At 47.1% G+C, this 21,897-nt stretch overlaps 2 protein-coding genes across 2 annotated transcripts; one reads left to right on the top strand and one right to left on the bottom strand.

The window, feature by feature from the left end:
- Positions 1–2,430: 2,430 nt before the first annotated feature.
- TOMM6 (translocase of outer mitochondrial membrane 6) lies at positions 2,431–4,250 on the top strand. Its single transcript, XM_058040029.1, has 3 exons — positions 2,431–2,561; positions 3,272–3,373; positions 3,883–4,250. The coding sequence occupies exons 1-2, from the start codon at positions 2,431–2,433 to the stop codon at positions 3,366–3,368; spliced, it is 228 nt and encodes a 75-aa protein (XP_057896012.1). The 3' UTR covers positions 3,369–3,373; positions 3,883–4,250.
- Positions 4,251–5,939: 1,689 nt separating this feature from the next.
- On the bottom strand, positions 5,940–21,315 carry USP49 (ubiquitin specific peptidase 49). Its single transcript, XM_058039783.1, has 7 exons — positions 21,246–21,315; positions 14,999–15,126; positions 12,390–13,752; positions 10,840–11,044; positions 8,824–8,932; positions 7,341–7,546; positions 5,940–6,194 (listed from the first exon to the last, which is right to left on the bottom strand). Exons 3-7 carry the CDS (start codon positions 13,722–13,724, stop codon positions 6,028–6,030), a joined length of 2,022 nt encoding a protein of 673 aa, XP_057895766.1. The 5' UTR covers positions 13,725–13,752; positions 14,999–15,126; positions 21,246–21,315; the 3' UTR covers positions 5,940–6,027.
- Positions 21,316–21,897: the final 582 nt, after the last annotated feature.

Genomic DNA, 21,897 nt, shown 5'->3' with positions numbered 1-21,897 from the left:
GGTGCCCGCGCTGCTCCCAGGCTTGTCCCGGGGCATTTCGGGGAGCGGGACCCCCCCCCCCCCCGCATTCCCGGGGAGCTGGAGCAGAACCGAGGAGGGAACAAAGCAGGGCTGGGGAGTTCGGAGAGCCCTGGCAGGACGGGGCTCCACGGCACCCACCTTTGCTGCCACGCCGGCGCCGCTGCTGTCCCCTCCCGGCGGGTCCGTCTGTCCGTCCGTCACCTCGTGGCCCTGCGGGAGGGTCTCCCAAAGCCGCTGCCCACCCAGATCATCCCCTCCCGAGGCAGCCCGGCGCCTCCCGGCTCTCCTCCCCCCTATCCCCCGGCATTCCCGCCGGGAAAGGCGCTCCGGGGGCTGCGGGGCTGGTTCCAGGCGCGGCCATCCCGCCCTGCCCCGAGGATTTCTGCGTTTATCACCTTGTCGCGGCCCGGAACGGCCCCGGCAGCCGCGGGGGCTTGGGCTGGGACGCGCTGATAAGGAACTGGTCGGAACTGGTGGGAACTGGTCGGGCCGGCCATGCGGATTGCTGCATGCACATGGCCTGACCTTCCAGGAACGTGGGAGGTGTTATAAATTAGAAGGTTGGCTAGGCAAATATTCAAGCAGGAATCAATTTATTCATTAATAAATCAGCAATTTATTAATTAATAAAAGTATGAGCAATACAGCGCTGGGTACAGTGGGGGAAGTTTTCCCTCCACACTGATAGCTGAGGCTCACAGGTATTTATAGGGGTACTCATCAGCTTTCTCAGCAGTTTTTATATAATATATGTATTATACAGAATATATATATAAAATATATTCTATATATGATACATTATATATAGAATATATATAATATATTCTATATAATATATATTATAGAATATGTAATATATGCTCTATATTATACATAATATATAGAATACATATAATATATTCTATATAATATATATAGAATATATATTCTAGAATATATAATATATACTCTATATTATATATAAAATATAGAATATATATTATATAGAATATACTACATAGAATATTCTATATATATTATATAGAATATTTAATATAATATATATATTCTAAAGCTATAGTTTCAAAGTTTCTATTCCTATTCTTTACTCATCAGCAGTTTATATTCTCAATTTTTACTCATCAGCAGTTTCTATTCCAAATCTCTACGTCACAATTCTATACACTATTGTGATTTAGTTTTTTTCAGGATGTATCCCAGAAAAGGAGTATGCCCAGATGGTGGGAGTCTGCTTTCTGAAAGAAGGATGAAGAATCCCATCTGGTGAGGTCCAGATTCCAGATGTGGGTCCACCTTTTGATTGCAAGGACTATAAATCTCATAGCAGTGATGTCCAGCTTCCCTTGGTCAAAACCACAAATCCTTGAGGTGATGTTCATCTTCCTTTCTCAAGCTGCTTATCACTGCTTTATCAAGGTGTGAGATAAGCACGTTTCCTTTTTATATATTCTAAAGCTATAGTTTCAAGGATACAAGCAGTATTCTAAAATTATGCTTCAAAAAGTTATTATTGCAGAACTCAGCCACAAGCAGAAAGTTCCTGTCAAAAAGCAACATCTTTAAAGCTGAAGCCATTCCTTATAATGAACAATAGTTTCTGAGAAATAAAAGAATTAAAAGACACTTAAAAATATATCAAGGGAATCGCAGAAGTTAATAAATAACCTAAAATACACTATTAGGAAGAACTTTGATCAGATATCTAGATAAATTAATGAATAACCTAAAATACACTCACAGAAGAAACTTTGGAATTAGAATATTTGAAGAAGCAGAAGTGGAAACCAATAAATTAAAGTGACCTGCCAAGCCGTTAGAATCAAGCCAAGTACAACAGTGCCGCTCCTGATCCTGATCCCAGTGCCAATCCCAATCCCGGTCCTGGTGCTGGTCCCGATCCCAGCCCCAATTCTGATCCTAGCCCGATCCCAATCCCTATCCCGGTCCCGTTCCCTCTCTTGTTTCCGATCCCAATCCCGCTCCCAGTCCCAATCACGATCCCGCTCCCAATCCCTGATCCTGCTCCCGTTCCCAATCCCGATCCTGCTCCCAATCCGTGATCCCAGTCCCGCTCTCAATCCTTGATCCCGCTCCCGTTCCCAATCTCGATCCCCGATCCCATTCCCAATCCCCGATCCCAATCCGTGATCCCAGTCCCGCTCCCAATCCTTGATCCCGCTCCCGTTCCCAATCTCGATCCCCGATCCCACTCCCAATCCCGCTCCCGATCCCAATCCCAGATCCCGCTCCCGCTCCCTGATCCCGTTCTCCATCCCAATCCCGCTCCCAATCCCTGATCCCGATCCCGCTCCCGTTCCCGCCGCTGCCCTCACGCAGCGCCCCGCGCGCCGGCGGTGACGTTTCACGCCGCGCCGGTGACGCCGCGCACGGGGCGCGCGCACGGCAGCAATGGCGGCGGTGGCGGCGGCCGGAGCGGGAGCCGCGGGAGCGGCCGGGGCGGTGGCGGCCCCGCCGCGGGGCATCCGCACCTGGCTGCGCAGCGCCTTCCGCTTCGCCACCGACCGCAACGACTTCCGCAGGTCGGCACCGGCAGCGGGACCGGGGCACGGATGGGGCCGGGATGGAGGCCGGGCCCGGAGCAGGGCTCCGTCCGGGTCGGGATCGGGAGCCCGGTGTCCGTCCCCGGGTCCCCTGGATCAGGAGCAGGGCAGGGATTGTCCCTCCGTCCAGTTCGGGCTCCTCGCCTCAGGGAGGACATTTTGGGGCCGGAGCGGGTCCGGGGAAGGGAGCGGAGCTGGAGGGGCCCGGAGAGCCCTGAGGGAGCTGGGAAGGGAATGGAGAGTCCTGAGGGAGCTGGGGAGGGTTTGCAGAGTCCTGAGGGAACTGGGAAAGGTTTGGAGAGCCCTGAGGGAACTGGGAAAGGTTTGGAGAGCCCTGAGGGAGCTGGGCAGGGGCTCAGCCTGGAGCAAAGGAGGCTCGGGGGGAATTTCTGGCTCTGCACAACTCCTGCCAGGAGGGCACAGCCGGGGGGGATTTGGGATCTTATCCCAGGGAACAGGACAGGAGGAGAGGGAACGGCCTCAGGCTGGGCTGGGGAGGCTCAGGTTGGACATGAGCAGGAATTTCCTCATGGAAAGGGCTGGAAGGGGCTGCCCAGGGGGGTTTGGAGCGCCCATCCCTGGAGGTGGCACTGAGTGCTCAGGGTGGGGATCGGGCACAGCCTGGGTTCGGGTGAACTTTCCCAAAATCTTTCCCGAGCTCAGCGTTTCTGGGGTTTCTGTGATTGCAGGAACCTGCTGCTGAACCTGGGGCTCTTTGCCGCCGGGGTCTGGGTGGCCCGGAACCTCACCGACATCGACCTGATGGCGCCGCAGCCCGTGCCGTAGCTCCGGTCAGCGCGGGGCAGGCACCGAGGGGCGGGAGCGGGAACATCCTGAGCTGGGAGGGACCCGCAGGGATCGAATCCAACCCCTGCCCTGCTCAGGCACCCCAGGATCCCACCTGGGTGTCCCCAAGATGCCAAAATCCCACCTGGGCACCCCTGAGAGCCCAAAATCCCGCCCTGGGGAGCGCTGGCAGCCTCAGGGTTGTTCCCATTCCCTGGGGAGCCTGGGCAGTGCCCCAAACCCTCTGGGGGGGAGGAACCTTTCCCAAAATCCACCCTCAAATATCCCAAATCCAGCCCTGCCCTGGCTGCTGTCCCTGCTCACCAGGCTTTGGAGCTGCAGCCCCCCAAGGCTGAACAAACCCCCCAAACTCATCCTGCCCCCCCCAGGACAGCACTGTCACCACTGAGGTGACACAAACCAGGGGTGAGCCCACCCCAAACCCCACAGAACCCTTTTTTACCAGATTTTAGAGCAGAATCAGCTCCCCTGACGGTGCTGACTCCTGTCCCAGGAAGGAGCTGGAGCTGCTGCGAGCAGAGCTCACCATCCCACCAGGACTGGAGCTGTGGAGATGCTCAGATGCCACCTGGAGCTGCTCAAATCCCTTTGGAGTTGTTCTCATCCCACCTGGAGCTTCTGAGATTGCCTTGGAGCTGCTAAAATCCCTTTGGAGCTTCTCTGGTCCCACCTAGAGCTGCTCTGGTCCCACCTGGAGCTGCTCTGGTCCCCCCCTGTCCTGCCTGGAGCAGTGACAAGGACAAAAGGTTCAATGCTGAGAGGAAGATTTGGTTTCCCATTCATTCCTCGAGGATGTTCATGGAATTTCCTCCTGTACCCCCCAGAGGTTTATTAAATTTTATGGAATAACAACACAACCCACTGGAATTTCTTTCTCTTTTTTTTTCTCTCTTTGTTTTTTCTTTCTTTTTTTTTTTTTTTCTTAATAAGAAATTTCAGCTTACAAAAAAAACCAAGGTGTAAAAAGAGTAAAGATTTACAAAATAACAACAACAACAAAAAAAAATCATAAAAACATGATTTCTGTTTCACACCCGAGAGAGAGACAGGGACGAGCCCAGCCCTGGGAACCAGCAGCTGCTGCTGCTGCCAGGAAATCCAGCCTGGGATGGGAATCAGGGAAAATCCAGCCTGGGATGGGAATCAGGGAAAATCCAGCCTGGGATGGAAATCAGGGAAATCCAGCCTGGGATGGAAATCAGGCAAATCCAGCCTGGGATGGAAATTCAGGGAAAATCCAGCCTGGGATGGAACTGAAATCCAGCCTGGGATGGAAATCAGGGAAATCCAGCCTGGGATGGAAATCCAGGGAAAATCCAGCCTGGGATGGAACTGAAATCCAGCCTGGGATGGAAATCAGGGAAAATCCAGCCTGGGAAGGAGCTGAAATCCAGCCTGGGATGGAAATCAGGGAAATCCAGCCTGGGATGGAAATACAGGGAAAATCCAGCCTGGGATAAAAATCCAGCCTGGGATGGAGCTGAAATCCAGCCTGGGATGGAACTCCAGGCTGTGCTCTGATCCCATCCCTGCTCTCCCATTCCTGCTCTCATCTCTGATCCCATTCCTGCTCTGATCCCACTCCTGCCCTGACCCCATTCCTGCTTGATCCCATTCCTGCCCTGATTCCTGATCCCATTCCTGCCCTGATCCCGGATCCCACTCCTGTCCTGACCCCATTCCAGCTCTGATCCCATTCCTGATTGATCCCATCCCTGCCCCAATCCCATTCCTGCCCCATCCCATCCCTGCCCTGATCCCATTCCTGCCCTGATCCCTGATCCCACTCCTGTCCTGACCCCATTCCAGCTGTGATCCCACTCCTGCCCCATCCCATCCCATCCCAGTTCTAATCCCTGATCCCACTCCTGCCCTGATCCTGTCCCTGCCCTGACCCCATTCCAGCTGTGATCCCATTCCTGATTGATCCCATCCCTGCCCTGATCCCATTCCTGCCCCATCCCATTCCTGCCCTGATTCCTGATCCCATTCCTGATTATCCCATCCCTGCCCCAATCCCATCCCTGCCCTGACCTCAATTCCTGCCATGATCCCATTCCTGCCCTGTGCTCTGATCCCATTCCTATCCTGATCCCATCCCTGCCCCGTTCCTGCCCTGATCCCATCCCTGCCCCAATCCCATTCCTGCCCTGATCCCAATTCTGCCCTGATTCCTGATCCCATTCCTGACTGATCCCATCCCTGCCCCATCCCATTCCTGCCCTGATTCCTGATCCCATTCCTGATTAACCCATCCCTGCCCCAATCCCATCCCTGCCCCGTTCCCATCCCTGCCCCATTCCCATCCCTGCCCCATTCCCATCCCTGCCCCAATCCCATCCCTGCCCCAATCCCATCCCTGCTCTGACCCCATCCCTGCCCTGACCCCAATTCCTGCCCTGACCCCATCCCTGCCCCAATCCCATCCCTGCCCTGATCCCATTCCTGATTAACCCATCCCTGCCCCGTTCCCATCCCTGCCCCAATCCCATCCCCGATCCCATTCCTGCCCCAATCCCATCCCTGCCCTGACCCCATTTCCTGCAGCTCCCCCCAAATCAGAGCAAGTTGAACCCCCGAAGTCCCCAAAGCAGCCGGGAGCGTTTCCCCTGGTGGCAGTGTCACTGGTGTGTCCTTGTCACTGGCTCTGGGTGGCAAACACCTGAGTTTGGAGTGGTTTCTGTGGCATTCCTGCTCTGTCCTGCAGCGTTCTCTGAGTGTAGAAGAGGATGTAGGCCTGGGTCTGGCACACCTCCTCCACACTGCATACATTCAGCCTGGAGTCATTGCAGTGCACCCAAAACCCTGCAAAAAAGGGAAAAAATCAGGGAAAAAATCCTTTTGAGCTGAGGCTGGATCCCTTTGAAACCTGGAGTTGCTCACAGGAAACATCCACAGGAGAAAAGGCACCTCTGGCTTTTCCTGTGAGCTGGAAAATGGCTTTAATTTCATTTTAAATACAATTTTAATATAATTTTAATATAATTTTAATTATATTTTAATAAGCATTATTTTAATATAAATATAAATTTAATACAATTGCTTAAATACATTAATATACATTATTAATGTATATTACACTATATATATATAGTGTAATATACATTATATATATATACACTATAATACATTACAATATATATAATATATTACAATATATATATATTACAATATATATATACACTATAATACATTACATAGTATTATAGTATTATATAAATATAATATATTATAAATGTTATATTTTTTAATATTTAAATATAAATTAAACAAAGTTTTTAATATAAAGTATAGTTTTGAATATAATTTTAAAATGTAGTTTTTAATATAATATAAAAATATATAATTTAAAATATATAATTTTTGGGGTTCTTTACAAATATCAAATCATGATTTCATCAGCCCAAAAGCTGAATTTTTAAATAGAATTTTAAAATAGAATTTTTAATGTGATTTAAAAATACATAATTTTAAATACAATTTTTAAAATATAACTTTACAAATATCAAATCACGATTTCATCAGCCCAAAAGCTGAATTAGGCAGCCATAAATTCCCAAGTTGTGGCCCGGGGAGGCAGAGCCTGTCCTGGTGCAGCTGCGGATGTTGCTCATGAATAGTTCCTGTTTTTTCCACCCTCAAAACCCGTTCTGTTCATCTCCTGAGCCCCCAGGATCCTGAGCAAACCCAGCTGCAGCAGCTTGGGCAGAATGAAGAATTCCCACCATTCCCAGGGGGAGAAAACAAAACAAAACAAAAAATTAAAATAAAAAAAAGCAAAAATAAATGCTTAAAAAATAAGAATACACAGGGAAAAACAAACTACTGAAGGGCAAGGAGTGGATCCCAAGGAAGTGGAATTTTGGGGGGAGGATTCCAAGGGAGGGAAAACCCAAGGAAAGGGAGGAGGGGAGAGGTTTGGGGGGGATTTGCCCGGGCCAGCTCACGCACCTCCCTCCGTGTTGTAGCAATAGGCTGTGTAGTGTCCTGAGCCAAAGCCCTTGCCGTGATGCATCACCACAGCTGCCAGGTCATAGACACAGCCAGCTGTGCCCGGGGAGGCCGGGGAGTCCCTGCAGCAGTAAGGTTCCATGTTTAATACCTGCTCAAAGAGCACGTGGACCCCGATCTTCTCGCGGTGATTGCGCTCAGACCACCTGCAAACACAAAGCCCGGGCTCAGGGGGCTTGGCAGAGCCAAATCTGGGGGGGTTGAACCAAAATTCCCTGCAAAAACCCACCAAACACAAGTTCTGTGCTCAGGGGGCTCAGCAGAGCCAAATCTGGGGGGGTCGAACCAAAATCCTCTGCAAAAATTCACCAAACGCACAAAGCCTGAACTCAGGGTGCTCAGCAGAACCAAATCTGGGGATTTGAATCAAAACTCCCAAAAAAACCCCACCAAACACACAAATCCAACACTCAGGGTGCTCAGCAGAACTAAATCTGGGGGATTTGGACCAAAATTCCCTGCAAGAATGCCCCAAACACACAAATCCTATACTCAGGGTGCTCAGCAGAACCAAATCTGGGGGATTTGGACCAAAATTCCCTGCAGGAACCCCTCCACACACAAATCCCACACTCAGGGCTGCTCAGTTCTGAGTTTCACCCCAAAATCCCCCTCATACACAAATCTCACACTCAGGCTGCTCAGCAGAACCAAATCTGGGGGTTTTACCCCAAAATCCTCTGCAAAAACTCACCAAACACACAAATCCCATGCTCAGGCTGGTCAGCAGAAACAAATCTGGGAATTTCACCCCAAAATCCCCTGCAGGAATGCCCCAAACACACAAATCCCACATTCACGGTGCTCAGTGCCACCAAATCCAGAGGTTTCACCCCAAAATCCCCTGCAGGAATGCCCCAAACACACAAATCCCACATTCACGGTGCTCAGTGTCACCAAATCCAGGGGTTTCACCCCAAAACCTCCCTTTGCCATTGATAATTTTTATTTTAGGTGAGGTCTCCCCCTGCCACTGATAGTTTTTATTTTAGGTCGGGTATTTTTGAGCCAGATTTCTCCTCTGACCACCTTTAAAACCCTCAGTGCTACCCATAAAACCCTCCTACACCCACCCTGACCACTGCAGAGACTTTTCCTCATATTTTCAGCTTTTCCTGCTTTCTGCTCCCCAGGTAAACACCAATATTGGCACTGAATTCTCTCAGTCTCCCACCTTCCACTCAGCTTACTGACCTCTCCTTCCAAGCTGCCTGCAAACTCCATTAAAACCCGGAAAAAATTAAGAATTAAATGCACAAAATATTAACTTGTGACAGAAAAAAAAAAAAAAAACCCTGCAAAGAGGCAACACAAGGGGGTTTCACAAACGTGACAGCTCAGAAGTTACACAGCTGATTTTAGCAGGAACTGAGGGTATTTAAAGGCAAATTTTTGGTCATTTTTCCCCCCAAAATTTCCTCACCTGAAGCGTTTAAGGTGCAGCCGGAGGACCTGAGGTAGTCTGTAGATCAGCAACTGCTTCTTAGCTTCACTCAGAACAAGAGGTTTGGGAGAAGATTTTCGCCGTTTGCCTGCCAAAAAACAAACCCCCAAACCCCCCCAAAAGCAAAGATTGTCAGGATGAATTAATTCCCCAAAGAGAAAATTCCTCAGCCATTCAGAATTCCTTAAAAGCCAATCAGAATTCCTTACAAATCATTCAGAATTCCCAAAAAATCATTAAGAATTCCTTAAAAATAATTCAGAAATCCTTAAAGTCATTCAGAATTCCTTTAAAATAATTCAGAATTCCTTAAAAGCAATTTAAAATCTTAGTGAGCTAGAATTCCTCAGCCATTCAGAATTCCTTAAAAGCCACTCAGAATTCCTTAAAAATCATTTAGAATTCCTTAAAAGTAATTCAGAATTCCTTAAAAGTCATTTAAAATCTCTTAGTGAGCTAGAATTCCTGAGCCATTTAGAATCCTTCAAAAGCCATTCAGAATTCCTTAAAAATCATTTGGAATACCTTAAAAGTTATTAAGAATTCCTTAAAAATAATTTAGAGTTCCTTAAAGTAGTTCAGAATTCCTTAAGCCATTTAAAATCTCTTAGTGAGCTAGAATTCCTGACCCATTTATAATTCCTTAAAGTCATTCGGAATTCCTTAAAAATCATTCAAAATTCCTTAAAAGCCACTCAGAATTCCTTAAAAATAATTTAGAATTCCTTAAAAATAGTTTAGAATTCCTTAAAAGCCACTCAGAACCCCTCAGCCGTTTTAATTCCAAAGTATAAATTAACAATAAACAAATAAATTAATAAATTTAATTTCTTTTTCCTCCCAAAGAATCAAAGCAAACCCGAGTTACCCTCCTGATCTGTGGCTCAGGATTTATCCCAGGCTCTGTTTGCCAGCACAGCCATGCTCTGCCAGCCCACAGTGCCAGCCTGGTGGCACTCACTGTTGCAGTGGGCACAGTGCCAGGCTGGTGGCACCGGTGGCACTCACTGTTGCAGTGGGCACAGTGCCAGGCTGGTGGCACTGGTGGCACTCACTGGGCACAGCGCCAGGCTGGTGGCACTGGTGGCACTCACTGTTGCACTGGGCACTGTGCCAGGCTGGTGGCACCGGTGGCACTCACCGTTGCACTGGGCACAGTGCCAGGCTGGTGGCACTCACTGGGCACTGTGCCAGGCTGGTGGCACTCACTGTTGCACTGCCAGGCCTGGTGGCACTCACTGTTGCACTGGGCACAGCGCCAGGCTGGTGGCACTGGTGGCACTCACTGGGCACAGTGCCAGGTTGGCGGCACTGGTGGCACTCACTGTTGCATTGGTCACAGTGCCAGGCCTGGTGGCACTCACTGCTGCACTGGGCACAGTGCCAGGCTGGTGGCACTCACTGGGCACAGCGCCAGGCTGGTGACACCGGTGGCACTCACTGTTGTACAGTGCCAGGCTGGTGGCACTCACTGTTGCCCTGGGCACAGTGCCAGGCCTGGTGGCACTCACTGGGCACAGTGCCAGGCTGGTGGCACCGGTGGCACTCACTGTTGCACTGGGCACAGCGCCAGGCTGGTGGCACTCACTGGGCACAGCGCCAGGCTGGTGGCAATGGTGGCACTCACTGGGCACAGCACCAGGCTGGTGGCACTGGTGGCACTCACTGTTGCCCTGGGCACAGTGCCAGGCTGGTGGCACTCACTGGGCACAGTGCCAGGCTGGTGGCACCGGTGGCACTCACTGTTGCACTGGGCACAGTGCCAGGCCTGGTGGCACTCACTGCTGCACTGGGCACAGTGCCAGGCTGGTGGCACTGTTGCATTGGTCACAGCGCCAGGCTGGTGGCACTGGTGGCACTCACTGTTGCATTGGTCACAGTGCCAGCCTGGTGGCACTCACTGCTGTCCTGGGCACAGTGCCAGGCTGGTGGCACCGGTGGCACTCACTGTTGCACTGGGCACAGCGCCAGGCTGGTGGCACTGCTGGCACTCACTGTTGCACTGGTCACAGGCGTAGATCCTCCCCTCCAGGGCCTCGGTCTCGGTGAACTTGGCCAGCATCTCGGTGAGCAGGCACTCGGCCGGGGGCTCGGGCAGGATCCCCTTCTCCAGGGCGTGGTAGCGCTCGGGGAACTCCAGGGACAGGTCCCAGAAGGGCTCCACCGTGTTGGATTTGTAGTTGCACGTCCTGCAGGTGACCTGGGACAGGGACACACGGACACACGGACACAGGGCTGGCTGTGGGGTGGAACTGAAACGCGGGGAACGCTCACAGCTTTGGGACTTTGGGTTTGCATCAACTGGAAGGACAAAAGGGTCATCAAATGTGGCTCCTGGCCATGCACAGGACACCCCAAATCCCCCACATTTGCATCCACCCATGGCTCACAGGGTGAGCTTCGACCATGGGAGGCAAAAAACAAAGGAAAAGGATTTTAGTGCTGTAACATGGATTTGAAATCTCCTTATAGGGTCATTGGAAGGGTTAAAATCATCAAATCAGCACATCCCAAATTCCCCACATTTGCATCCACCCATGGCTCACAGGTGTCACTGCTCTGACCTTGGGAAGTAAAAAAAAAAACACAACGAGAAGGGTTTTAGTGCTGTAACATGGATTTGAAATCTCCTTGTAGGGTCATTGGAGGGGTTAGGATCATCAAATCTGACTCCTGGCCCTGCAGAGGATATCACAAATTCCTCACATTTGCATCCACCCATGGCTCACAGGTGTCACTGCTTCCACCATGGGAGGCAAAAAACAAAGGAAAAGGATTTTAGTGCTGTAATATGGATTTGAAATCTCTTTGTAGGGTCATTGGAAGGGTTAAAATCATCAAATCTGACTCCTGGCCCTGCACAGGACATCCCAAATTCCCCACACTTGCATTCAGCCATGTCTCACAGGACGTGTCACTGCTCCAACTTTGGGAGGCAAAAAACCACAAGGAAAAGGGGCATAAAAAATGCAAAGGTACCTTAAAAACACATTCAAAGCCTAAAACTTCAGGACTAAACACATTCAAAGCCTAAAACCTCAGGACTAAACACACTCCAACCCTAAAAGCAGGGGCAGGACTTCTGTGCTTGAGCAGGTCTCATCCAGAAGTGGCACAACTGAAATGAATTTGTGCTAAATTTCTGCAATTCCAAGGGTGGAAATGGTTGCAATTCAAGGGATTTTTTCCTCAGGAATTGGGAAATCCTAAGAGACTCCTAAACGGGATCCTCAACGTGCAGAGCCTTTGCCTAAAACCTCAGGACTAAACACACTCCAACCCTAAAAGGAGGGGCAGGACTTCTGTGCTTGCGCAGGTCTCATCCAGTAGTGGCACAACTGAAGTGAATTTGTGCTAAATTTGTGCATGTCCAAGGATGGAAATGGAATTTGTGCATTTCCAAGGATGGAAATGGTGGCAATCCAAGGGATTTTTTCCCTCAGGAATCGGGAACTCCTAAGAGACTCCTCAACGGGATCCTCAACGTGCAGAGCTCCTTGGTGCGAACAGCTCCGAGCGATCCCGGCGGAAAAGCAACTCCATACCTGGCTGAGCAACTGCCCGTGGAAGATGGTGTTGACCACCTTGAGGACCTGCTTGGTGAGCTTCCTCTGCGAGAAGGGGATGAGGATCCTGCGCCTGCTGCCCTCGGACTCGAGCTCCTGCTGCACCTTGTCCAGGAGCTCGCACAGGAACTCCTGCGCGTCCTGCTGGTCGTAGCCGCGGAAGGCGGGGATCAGGCTCCACACGGAGTGCAGCATGGCAAAGGGCGACACCAGGGCCCACTTGCCAGACCACATCACCCTGAACAGGGTGTGCAGCTCGTGGCACAGGGAGATGTGCTTGGAGCTGGGCTCCTTGGGCTGGATCAGCTCCAGGCTGCGGCTGATGGAGGAGCCCCCGTTCAAGGCGCCCGGGGAGCTCTGAACCTTGTCAGGCTTCCCCGGCTCGCTGGCAGCAGCTCCGTTTGCCAGCCTGCCTGGCATCCTGGCCCTCCCGTTCACAGTTTTAGCTAAAAGTTCTTCTGTTTCACAGAGATCAAGAGTCAAGAAACATTCTCTGAACTTCTGGAGGTGGCTGAGCACCTGCAGGATGGAGTTCATGTAGCAAGTGTTGCCCAGGTTCCTCAGCCCCGTCACCCCGGGCGTCATCAGGGGCTGCCTGCGGATGGAGTAGAACTGCTTCAATCTCTGCCTTGAGGTAGGGGAAGCTGTGGCCACCTCCCTGAATTTCCTTGGGATCAAGCTCTCCCTGTGCACGTGGGACAGCAGCCTGGCGCTCTTCCTGGGGGGAGTGCTGGCCAGCTCCTCCAGGAGCTGCCTCTTCATCTCGCGCCGCCGCTGCCGAGCCGCCTCCTTCTTCCTCTCCAGCTCCTCCATCTGCTTCTTCTCCTTCAGTTTCAGCTGTCCCCGGGAGCTCCTGTGGAACCAGGTGCGCAGAGCCCTCGCCAGCAGGGCCTGGCGCCGGTGCCACAGCGCCGTCAGCATCTGGGACTGGCCCTGAGGGCTCCTCCTCCTCCAGGCATCCTCGGCCAGCGCCATGGAGCGCAGCGTCCTCCCGCTCCTCTGGCCCTTGATGGCCGACAGCGAGCTCCTCAGCAGCTTCAGGTCACCCTCGGGGTTGTCGTTGAGGACATAATCCTGGCAGAGGTAACAGAAGACGTAGAGCTCGTGCACCTCCATGGCCAAGGGGTGCCGGCTCTCCTGGAAGTGCCTCAGGGCGTGCTCCTCGATGTAGCGCCCGCACGCCACGTGGGAGCACTTGAGGCAGGCCCAGAGGGACTCGGTGGTGTGGCAGTCCACGCACTGCCACTTCTGGGGGTTCAGGATCGAGTGGTCCTGGGCGAGTCGTAGCCGCCCCACATGTTTGCATCGATCCATGTCTCACAGGAGGAGTCGCTGCTCCGACCTTGGGGGGGATAAAACACAAGGGAAAGGGTTTTAGAGCTGTTGACATGCATTGGAAATCTCCTTGTAGGGTCATTGGAAGGGTTGGGATCATCAAATTTGACTCCTAGTACGGCACAGGACATTCCAAATTCTCCCTGTTTGTACCTATCCATGTCTCACAGGAGGAGTCACTGCTCCGACACAGGAAAGGGTTTTAGAGTTGTGACACACATTTGAGATTTCCTTGTAGGGTCATTGGAAGGGTTAGGATCATCAAATCTGGCTCCTAGCCCTGCACAGCACACCCCAAATTCTTTCTGTTTGCATCTACCCACGTCTCACAGGAGGTGTTGCTGCCCCAACCTTGGGGGCAAAAAACACAAGGAATGGCCATCAGTTTGACAGAAGCTCCCCAGTGAATTGTGGATCCTTTCCCAGCCCCTCCAGGCTCTGGGGGCTCAGCACTCACGGGGTGCAGCTCACACATCCTCTCCTCAACCACGGAGTTTAGAGTTATACACTAAAGAATTACAGGATTATAAATGTATAAAAAGCTAAAATCCCAAGGCTTGATGAAAGATTGGTTGGAGAGAAGCTCCCCAGTGAACTGTGGATCCTTTCCCAGCCCCTCCAAGGCTCTGGGGCAGAAGGAGGGGTCACATCCCCAGGTTACTCATGGGGTGCAGCTCACACATCCTCTCCTCAACCACGGAGTTTAGAGTTGTACACTAAAGAATTACAGGATTACAAATGTATAAAAAGCTAAAATCCTAAATCTTGATAAAAGATTGGTTTGACAGAAGCTCCCCAGTGAATTGTGGATCCTTTCCCCAGTCCCTCCAAGGCTCTGGGGCAGAAGGAGGGGTCACATCCCCAGGTTACTCATGGGGTGCAGCTCACACATCCTCTCCTCAGCCACGTATTTATACAGGATTACAAATGTATAAAAAGCTAAAATCTGAAGGCATTGGTTTGACAGAAGCTCCCCAGTGAATTGTGGATCCTTTCCCCAGTCCCTCCAGGCTCTGAGGGCTCAGCTCAGAGCCTGTAGGGCTCACGGGGTGCAGCTCACACATCCTCTCACTCACAGGGTGCAGCTCACACATCCTCTCCTCAACCACGGAGTTTAGAGTTATACACTAAAGAATTACAGGATTATAAATGTATAAAAAGCTAAAATCTGAAGGCATTGGTTTGACAGAGGCTCCCCAGTGAACTGTGGCTCCTTTCCCAGCCCCTCCAGGCTCTGGGGGCTCAGCACTCACTGGGTGCAGCTCACACATCCTCTCCTCGGCCCCGCCGCGTCCCGGCCGTGCAGCAGCCCCATCGTCCTCCTACGATCCCAGAGAATTCAATTCTTGGGAATTCCTCACTGCCAGGCAGCTCCAAAGCCCTGGAGAGAGACAGAGAGAGGGGAAAAAATATCCTGGTGATCACAGAAACCAAGCCTGGAACGCTGGCAGGAGCATCCTTAACCCCTCAGTGCAGAACTCATTTATCCCAGAAATAATTCTCTGGAATTACCCCCAGCATCCCAAATTCTCACACACAAAATCCCATTTCATTCCCTGCTTTCATTTTTTTTTTTTTTTTGTAATTTGTAAAAAAAATCTGCTGATCACATGGAGCCTCTCTTCATGGTGAGGCTTTTTGTAGTGGGTGACCCAACATATGGCAGAGGGAAAAAATGGGAGTCAAAAAAAGGAAAAAAATAAAACAAACAGGAGGAAAAATTCCTGTGATCACTTTGGATTTTTGGCTGCTTGGATTGCCTGGTGAGAGACACGGGGAGGAGAAGGGGGAAAGATCAGAAAAAGAAAAGCTGTGCTCAGGTAAATTTCAGTTCTAGGTGGTTTCTCAAACAATAAAAAGGAAGCAATGAGGAGCTGGCAGGTGCAAAGTGCAACAAAATAACCGGAGAGGAGAGAAAAATGGGGACAAAACAGAGAATGGAAAAGCAGATCTGAATGAAGTTAGTGACACAAGGGCCTGGCACACAGAAAATGTGGTAAAAACATCATTTTAGGAGGTGTAAAATTGAACATTTGCCAAAGTTTTGGGGCAGGGATTGAGCCCTCACCTGCACGGGAGGGCAGGTGAAGGAAATGCATTTCAGTGACAGAAATTTGCTTTAATTGTCACCTTTAGCAGCGCTATTGCTGCGGAGGGTGGGATCTCAGAGAAATCCCAAAGCTCTTCAGTTCTTTCTCCTGGACTGCACTGAAAGCTCAAGTGGCCACTTGAGCACCCACAGAACCCCTGAGGATTTGATTGAAATCAGGAATTCCCACATTTCCCTCGGGCTGGGCTCACTCCCTCCCAAACCCCAACATGTGGAAAGGATTTTGGAAATCCTCACTTAAACAAAGGATTGATTTGGTCTCTTTTTTTTCCAAACTGGAAAAATCCCTTTTTCCTCACCTTTTCCCCTCCCTGAGCTTTTTTTTCCTCTTAATTTTCCTCCTCAAGGTGTGGATATAAAAACAAAAATGAAATTTTATTTCAAATCTTTAACCTCGGTGAGAGCAAGTGGCAGAAATTCCAGCGTGCAGGAGTGCAGACACTGTGGTACCACTGACAGCCTTCATTTACATAAAAGAATACTAATTATGTTGTATCATCAACATCTGTGATTCTGCTCACTGCCATATGCGACAGTGGGGGGGATTTAACCCTTCAGCCTCCCCAGCACAGCAAATTTCTACTTTGGAACAAAAAACAGGCCTGAAAAATAAAATTTTTTAGGGATTCATCAAACAGCTGGTTGCTGTTGTTTCTGTGAAGTGTAATTTTCAAAAATATTGAATTTCTCCTCAATTCCCAAAGGGGAAGAGCTGCTGCGTTCTCCCAGGAAATCATTCCCACAGAGAAGGGAAAAGAAAGAAAAGGGAAAAAGAAAAAGGGAGGAAAAAGTGGGAGAAGGGAAAAGGAGGGAGAAGGGAAAAGAAAAAGGGGGGGGGGGAAGAGGGAGAAGGAGAAAAAAAGGAAAAAGGAGGGAGAAGGGGAAAAGAGGGAAAAAGGAGAAGAAAGTGGGAGAAGGGGAAAAGAGGAAGAATGGAAAATAAAAAGGGAGGAAAAAGGAGGGAGAAGGGGAAAAGAGAGAGAAAGGAAAAAACAGGGAAAAAGAGGGAGAAGGGAAAAGACAGAGGGAGGAAAAAGAGGGAGAAGGAAAAAAACGGGAAAAGGAAAAAGAAAAAGGGAGGAAAAAGTGGGAGAAGGGAAAAGGAGGGAGAAGGGACAAGAAAAAGGGAGGAAAAAGAGGGAGAAGGTTAAAAGAGAGAAGGGAAAAAGAGAGAAAGGAAAAAACAGGGAGAAGGGAAAACGAGGGAGAAGGGAAAAAGAGGGGAAAAGGAGAAGAAAGAGGGAGAAGGGAAAAGAAAAAGGGAGAAGGGGAAAAGACAGAAAGGAAAAAGAGGGAGAAGGGAAAAAGAGAGAGAGGAAAGAACAGGGAGAAAGGAAAAGGAGGGAGAGGGAAGCACTTGGCTCCTCTGCACGGAGATGGGGAAGCAGAAGAGGGAGAAGGAACCACTTGGAGCCCTGCAATCCATTCAGGATGAGTAAAACCGAATAAAACCCCCAGGGAATAAAATCAAAACAGGGGCACTAGTTCAGCTAATAACTTTTGAGAGTTATTTGAGAGAAGATTTGAAAACTTCTCACCTTGTAAATCACTCCAACCCCGGGGCAAACCCCGCTCTGCTGCCTCGCAGGCTCAGAACCCCGGGGAAACCTCACAGGGAGCTCCTCTAAAACCCCCAGAGCCAAATGCAGCAAAACCGATTTGGCCGCTGCCCCTAAAGGAGAGTTACAAGAAACCAGCCGCGCTCATTCTGCTCCTTTGTGCACGTTTGGAACCCGATTAAAGCCATCTGGTGACAGCAGCCACTTTCTTTTCCTAAAGAAATCTGCAAAAAGTGAAATAAAACCCAATCCAGGGGCCGGGAGAGGTGCTGGGGGCTCAGCCCTGCAATGATGCTGTTTTATTTGTCCAAAAGGTGATTCCAGAATAAATGAAAGAGCACAAATCCCTGAAAATCATCTGCCAGGACAGGTGGGAAGCTCAGATTTTTTCACTCATTCCTCCAGGGAATGGCAGAAGTGAAGCACAGAACCATTAGCACATTAAACAAAGCACATTTGGGTTTTTTTTTTAAACTATTTTTTTGCAGCATTGTAGGAAAACATGGATAAAATAACCCAAATCCTGCTTTTTTTGTTTTTATTTTTTTGCTGTCACCTCCCTCTGCTTTTCCTGGTGAATCCCAAGGAGTCAGAGTGTTTGGGCAGCATGAAACAAGAAAGTTTTTCAAATATGACTGCTTAGTAAAAGATTTTGAGAATATAGAAACTATATGTGAGATTGAAATGAAAGTAACTTTGGAGATACTTTAGTTGTGACCAGTTGAATGTAATTTTTTTTGGAAGAAACAATTTTTTCTGCAAGTAGGTAGATAAGGCTTAAAGAATAAGATTTAGGGTTTAACATGGAAACATAGCATGGCAATGTAGTGATTTTCATAGGTTGTGTAGAAATGTTATAAGATGTGCATGCTGTAGTAGATGGGTTAATGAGAATTTGCATATTTAACACTGAAGACGATTTATTGTATTGTAAATACAATAATCAATATATTGATTTATTGTATTGTAAATACAGTAATCAATATACAATATTGTATTGTAAATACAACAATCGATATATTGATTTATTGTACTGTAAATACAGTAATCAATATACAATATTGTATTGTAAATACAATAATCAATATATTGATTTATTGTATTGTAAATACAGTAATCAATATACAATACTGTATTGTAAATACAATAATCAATAATCAATATTGTATTGTAAATACAATAATCGATATATTGATTTATTGTATTGTAAATACAGTAATCAATATACAATATTGTATTGTAAATACAATAATCAATATATTGATTTATTGTATTGTAAATACAATAATCAATATACAATATTTTATTGTAAATACAGTAATCAATATACAATATTGTATTGTAAATACAATAATCAATATACAATGTTTTATTGTAAATACAATAATCAATATACAATACTGTATTGTAAATACAACAATCGATATATTGATTTATTGTATTGTAAATACAATAATCAATATACAATATTGTATTGTAAATACAATAATCGATATATTGATTATTGCATTGTAAATACAATAATCAATATACAATACTGTACTGCAAATACAACAATCAATATATTGATTTATTGTACTGTAAATACAGTAATCAATATACAATACTGTATTGTAAATACAATAATCGATATATTGATTTATTGTATTGTAAATACAATAATCAATATACAATATTGTATTGTAAATACAATAATCAATATATTGATTTATTGTACTGTAAATACAATAATCAATATACAATATTGTATTGTAAATACAATAATCAATAATCAATAATCAAATACAATATTGTAAATACAATAATGTAACGGGAGTTTTGCTCTCTTTTTTTGCTCTTTTTTGTTTTCTTTTGTTTCCCTCCAAACAGAGATCTGAACTAAAAACTAAAAGAATAAAACTAAATTTGAAACTAAATGTGTTAAAAATAGAATAAAACTAAAATTTGACTCCTCAGCCCCAGCCTCACCTGAGGTTTGTGCCTCAATTTTTGGGTACAAAAGGAAAAATTTCACTTGTCCAAATCTACATTTCCCTGATGGAATTATTCCTGATTTGCAGATCAGGCTGGAATATTTTATTTATTTGTGAATTTTAGGATGTGAGGGGTGCCTTGGACCTGATGGAATTATTCCTGATTGGTATTTTAGGCTGAGATATTTTATTTATTTGTGAATTTCAGGATTTTGTGAGGGCCGAGGTGGAGGCAGGACCCTGATTTGTGAACTCTCAGGGTGTTAATCTTCCTTCAGAGCTGCAGATCAAGGCAGGCCCGTCCTGCAGCATCTGTTATTTTAATAAATTATCTGTGATTTTAATAAATTATCTGTTATTTTAATAAATTATCCTCCTAAGGGGTTAAAGTTCATCCCTTCAATTTGTCCTCAATGAAACAACAACAGGACAAGGAGGGCAAAGAGGGAGAGGTGAATTTGGGTTTGATGCCACAAAAAGCTGCTCCTAAACCCTTTAAATTTTATTTCCTTACTAATTCTGATTTATTTCCACATTACCCAAACCAACTGAGAAGTGCAGGAAAAGAGCAGAAAAAATTCCAAAAGAGATTTTTTTTCCCCCCTCCCTTTGCTGTTTCCACTCTTTATTTTATTTTATATATTTTATTTTATATATTTTATTTCCTCCCAAGCAAACTCTGCTGAGCAGGATCTCCATCCCTGCTCTGCTTCAGGTGAATTAACTATTCTTAGTTAAACAGATTTGCTTTAGTCTTAGTCTGAAGCCAGATTAACTCCTGACTGCTGGGATTATGGATTTACCTCTGCAAATAAATCACTTTTGAATCTCAGTTCCAGCTTTCAGTTCATTCTAGCTCAGCTGAACAAGCTTTTAGTGCTTTTTGTGCTTTTGAAAGAATGATTAAACATCATTAAATCCAAGCTCAGGGCTCATGCTCACAGCTCCAGGGAATAAACAGCTGATTTCAGGGGTTTTTTAAAGAATAACAGAGTTTTAGATGGATTTTTTTTCAGCATAATTAATGCCATTTTAATAATAATAATGCCAATTTTTTCAGCATAATTAATGCCATTTTCTTCTAAATCTAGAATGTTTTTGTAGTCCACACCACCTCCCCCTAAACAATTATTTCCTTTAAAATCCAAGTTATTTAGAGATTCCAGCCGTGTGGGGGGATTCCTGAGGACGTGCTTTTTATTTCTTTGGTATTTTAATCAGCAAACTCCTTAAAACTACAGCAAAAACACCAAAACACCCCCTGAGTGAGAATCTCTCTTTAAATATTCCATTTGCCACGACTGCCAGGTTCCTCAGGACACATTTCAGAGCAACTTGGAGCTGTCACATCCCTGGGTCGCAGCTCTCTGTCTCCATTTGGGAAAGAAAAGCAGCAGAAATCTGAATTTCAGAGCCCACACCACCTCCCCCTAAACAATTATTTCCTTTAAAATCCAAGTTATTTAGAGATTCCAGCCTTGTGGGGGGGATTCCTGAGGACGTGCTTTTTATTTCTTTGGTATTTTAATCAGCAAACTCCTTAAAACTGCAGCAGAAACACCAAAACACCCCCTGAGTGAGAATCTCTCTTTAAATATTCCATTTGCCACGGCTGCCACGTTCCTCAGGACACATTTCAGAGCAACTTGGAGCTGTCACATCCCTGGGTCGCAGCTCTCTGTTTCCATTTGGGAAAGAAAAGCAGCAGAAATCTGAATTTCAGAGCCCGGCAGAGACACGAGAGGAGTGAGAGCACCAAGAAAAGCTCCGGGTTTTTTCAGGTATTTTTTTTTATTCCCTCAGTAAATCCCGACTTCTCAGTGATTCCCAGCATAATTAGCTAATTAAAGGGACTCACCCAGCCGGTGTTCTTGCAAAAATCTCGAGGTAGGTCCCAAGAATTTGCTGTTTTCTGAGGGATTGCAGCTGATTTGTCACCAGCTGGAGGTGGAACAGCTCACGTGCTCCTCATGATCATCTTGCAAGCTAAAAGCTCATTAACAACAATTAGGAAAAAATAGATAAACTTGGCAGCTTTGTGTTGTTTTCTGCCTACTACAGGCACTCCTTAATGCTGTTGTAAAAAGGGGATTTTATTTTCCCTTTCACAGCCAGCAGAACAGTGGGGTTTAATCTGAATTTCCCTCAGTGCACCGGGATATCAATTACAGCAAATTGATAAATAATCAGCTTTATTTCACCTGAAATTCCATCCCAAAGGTGGCAAAGGGCAGAACCTCACCTCCAGCTACTTTATCTCTTCTCCTTTCTAATCTGTTTTGTTTCCATGGGGTGCTCTGGCTGCTCTGGGCTGGAGTTTTGAGCCACAAAAGCCTCACCTGATCCAAAAACCTCCAAAAGCCCCAAAGTGAAAAGAATTTGTGGGCACACAGGGAAACATCAACCAACAGCTGAGATATTCTTAGCTCTGAATGGGATTTTTATATGATTTCTGTTCAATAATTTGGATTTGCTCAGCATCCTTAGGAGCAAAAGCTCATTAAGGGTTT

This window comes from Melospiza georgiana, chromosome 23 (genome assembly GCF_028018845.1).
Source record: "Melospiza georgiana isolate bMelGeo1 chromosome 23, bMelGeo1.pri, whole genome shotgun sequence".
Taxonomy (NCBI): domain Eukaryota; kingdom Metazoa; phylum Chordata; class Aves; order Passeriformes; family Passerellidae; genus Melospiza; species Melospiza georgiana.
The sequence above is the reverse complement of the archived record's forward strand: the minus strand, read 5'-3'. Positions and strand labels throughout refer to the sequence as shown.

What these genes read in the sequence shown, in the direction of transcription:
- USP49 (XM_058039783.1), bottom strand. Translation starts at nt 13,724, where the DNA reads ATGGATCGATGCAAACATGTGGGGCGGCTACGACTCGCCCAGGACCAC. An exon ending in CTGCACCTTAAACGCTTCAG is followed by an intron (nt 7,547 to 8,823) that starts GTGAGGAAATTT and finishes TTGTGTTTGCAG; the next exon opens with GTGGTCTGAGCGCAATCACC. An exon ending in TTGCTACAACACGGAGGGAG is followed by an intron (nt 6,195 to 7,340) that starts GTGCGTGAGCTG and finishes CCTTTTTTGCAG; the next exon opens with GGTTTTGGGTGCACTGCAAT.
- TOMM6 (XM_058040029.1), top strand. Translation starts at nt 2,431, where the DNA reads ATGGCGGCGGTGGCGGCGGCCGGAGCGGGAGCCGCGGGAGCGGCCGGG. An exon ending in GACCGCAACGACTTCCGCAG is followed by an intron (nt 2,562 to 3,271) that starts GTCGGCACCGGC and finishes CTGTGATTGCAG; the next exon opens with GAACCTGCTGCTGAACCTGG.